The sequence below is a fragment of the Dromaius novaehollandiae genome, chromosome 16, assembly GCF_036370855.1.
Source record: "Dromaius novaehollandiae isolate bDroNov1 chromosome 16, bDroNov1.hap1, whole genome shotgun sequence".
Lineage (NCBI taxonomy): Eukaryota > Metazoa > Chordata > Aves > Casuariiformes > Dromaiidae > Dromaius > Dromaius novaehollandiae.
This window is the reverse complement of record NC_088113.1, coordinates 12,475,809-12,478,670: the sequence shown is the minus strand read 5'-3', so window position 1 is coordinate 12,478,670 and position 2,862 is coordinate 12,475,809. Positions and strand designations below refer to the sequence as shown.

At 61.4% G+C, this 2,862-nt stretch overlaps 1 protein-coding gene across 1 annotated transcript; it reads right to left on the bottom strand.

Moving 5' to 3' along the window:
- Positions 1 to 583: 583 nt before the first annotated feature.
- CEBPB (CCAAT enhancer binding protein beta) lies at positions 584 to 2,418 on the bottom strand. The gene has a single exon (XM_026099572.2). The coding sequence runs from the start codon at positions 2,117 to 2,119 to the stop codon at positions 1,130 to 1,132; it is 990 nt and encodes a 329-aa protein (XP_025955357.1). The 5' UTR covers positions 2,120 to 2,418; the 3' UTR covers positions 584 to 1,129.
- Positions 2,419 to 2,862: the final 444 nt, after the last annotated feature.

Genomic DNA, 2,862 nt, shown 5'->3' with positions numbered 1-2,862 from the left:
CACGTGAGCTTCCCGAGCAACCACCAAATTACCGACATCCAACAGAATTGCTATGTTCTCATGTTTATTCCTGTAAACTACAAACATAAGAAATGCTGAATCGTAACTTGGAGAACAGACACTCCTCAAGGGGAAAAAAATCATTTCAAGCTTCCTTCCTTGCTTTTTTCTTCCTCCCTCCCACTTCGGACTTGGAGTTACTCTGCCAAATACTGGTCATGGTTTGGACAGCGTATCTCACTCTACACATCGAGAACAGGGAGAATTGCAAAAAGCCCAAAACAAACACCTCCTCCCCAAACAACACCCAAGCAGCAGCTAAGGCAAGTGGTAAGAGGAAATAAAAAGAGGCAAAAAGAAAGAACTGGCTAAAGTTCCCAGCTCTGCTCTGTACTGGGTTTCTCTTGGATTTTTTTGTTTTTTCGCCTTTTTCTTTCTTTTTTTTTTTTGCTGAGTCACAGCGAAAGTCAAAAGACCGACAAAAATCCTGGTCCCGGATCTCAGCATTGGGCCAGATTCAGCTAGATTTTCAGCTCTGCCTTTAACCTACCTTTAAACGTGCCCTCCAAATAAAACAAGCTACTTTTTTAACCTAGTCATAAAGTTTATTAAAATTGTTCATTAATGCTTCAAATGTAGCAAGAATGCATAGATCCCAAAATATACATATGTATTTTCTTATAGAAATAGATTATTCTTTATAATAAAAAAAACTGTAGGAACATCTTTAACAGATTACTCAATTCATGACTGACAGTTACACGAGATTGCATCATGTACACAGCATTCCCAGCCATGCTTAAAGGATTGCATCACTCTGCCCTTGCTCTCCGCTCGCTGTTTTAAATAACCCCAGCGCCCAGCAGCCCGCCGAGCCCGCCGGGGCCGGGGCCCCCGCGCCGCCCCCCGCGCCGCCCCCCGCGCCGCCCCCCGCGCCGTCCCCGGCCCCGGCCCCGCGGGCAGCCCGCGCCCGGCCTTCCGCCGCCGCGCAGCCGAGCACCGAAAGCCAAAACCGGAGAGCCGCACACAAACCCTCCCCGCCCGCCGCGGGGCTCTGCCGCTCCCCGGCGCCGCAGCGGAGCGCAGCGGAGCGGAGCCGGCGGCGGCGCGGCGCGGCCCGGCGCGGGGGTCAGCAGCGCGGCGAGGAGGCGAGCAGGGGCTCGGGCAGCTGTTTGAACAAGTTCCTGAGGGTGCTCAGCTCCCGGGAGAGCTGCTCCACCTTCTTCTGCAGCCGCTCGTTCTCGGCCGTCAGTTCCAAGACTTTGTGCTGCGTCTCCAGGTTGCGCATTTTGGCTTTGTCGCGGCTCTTGCGCACCGCGATGTTGTTCCGCTCCCGGCGCAGCTTGTACTCGTCGCTGTGCTTGTCCACGCACTTCTTGGGCTTGTTCTTGCCCGCCGGGGGGCCGGAGTAGCCCCCGCCGGCGGCGGCCGACTTGGAGGACTCGGAGGGGTTGGGGGTGCCGGGGGGGCTGGAGGAGGACGAGGTGGACAGGTTCCCGCTGCTGCCGCTCGGCACCGACTGGTAGCCCAGGTAGGAGCGCACGGTGCTGCCGTAGGGCGAGGACATGCCCCCCGGTCCCGGCCCGGCGCCCCCCTCCTCCTTGCGGGGCCCCTTGCAAGAGTCCAGGGTCTCGAAGACCGGCTCCACCTTGGTCTCCACGATCGGGGGCGGGAAGCAGCCCGGCAGCCCCCCCGGCTTGTGGCTCTGGCTGGCGCAGGGGTGGCTGTGTCGGGCGAGGCTGATGTAGGTGTAGTCGGGCTTCTTGCTGCCGCCGCTGCCTTTATAGTCCTCGGCGAAGAGATCGGAAAGGAAATCTGGGCCGCCGCCGCCGCTGCTGCAGGCAGGCTCAAAGTTGCCCCCTGCTGCTGCCGCGGGAGGCGGCGGCTGCGGCGGCTGCGGCGATGCTAAGGGGTCCAGGTAGGGGCTGAAGTCGATGGCTCTCTCGTGGTCGCCGACGGTGAGCTCGGTCATGGAGCGGCCCGCGGCCGCCCGCGGGTGCAGCTTGTTCAGAGCAGCCAGGCAGTCCGCCTCGTAGTAGAAATTAGCCACTTCCATGGATTTAAAGGCGGGCGGCTGGATGGGGAGGCATGCTGCGTCCCAGGCCACCAGGCGTTGCATGAAAGCAAAGGGGGATGCGGGGCGGAGGAAACGGCGCAGGGGCCCCCCCGGCAGAGGATCAAGCTGCCGCCGTCGGGGTGGGGGGCTCCGAACCCTGCCTCAGTCTCTGGTGCCGGGGGCGGCCCCAGCTGCGCTGCCCGCCGGGGCTGGATCAGTTCCTGCGGCACGGCGGGGCTCTGCTGCTCCTGCTGCCGCTGCTCGAGCCGGTGTTTCGCCTCCGGACCATCTGGTTCTGGGCCCCGTGTCCTAAAGTCTCTGACTTAGGAAAGTTCCCTTGCTCGGTTATTTATAGGGGCGGTGGATCCCATAGCAACAGGAACGTCAGCGCCTGGCCGCCTGCCACGCTGCACACTTCGCAACCGCTGGCGCTGGCCCCGCAGGAGGCACCCGGGGCTGTGTGCGTGCGCGACTGTACCTCGCCACCCGGCGTGGAGCGGGGCTGGCGTCTGGGGGACGGGACCCGCAGCTCGGAGACAGCAGGGCAGCCTTCCTTGCTGCCGGCCGGTTTTCTGAGTGCTTTCCTGAGTAAAATCCGCGAGAGATGCCAGCGGACGCTCCTCGGCCCTGGAGGGTCTGCGGGACGTGGACGCACGCGAGCGTCGCCTGTCGTGAGGCACCGCCGCTGCCTTGGTGCCAGCACGGGCTGGGTAGTTTGCATCCGAGGGTAGGGCTGCTGCTGTAGGGCTGAAAGGGCCGTGCAGAGCTGGGTGCAAATCCCGTCTGGGTCCCGCTTTACCCTTGGG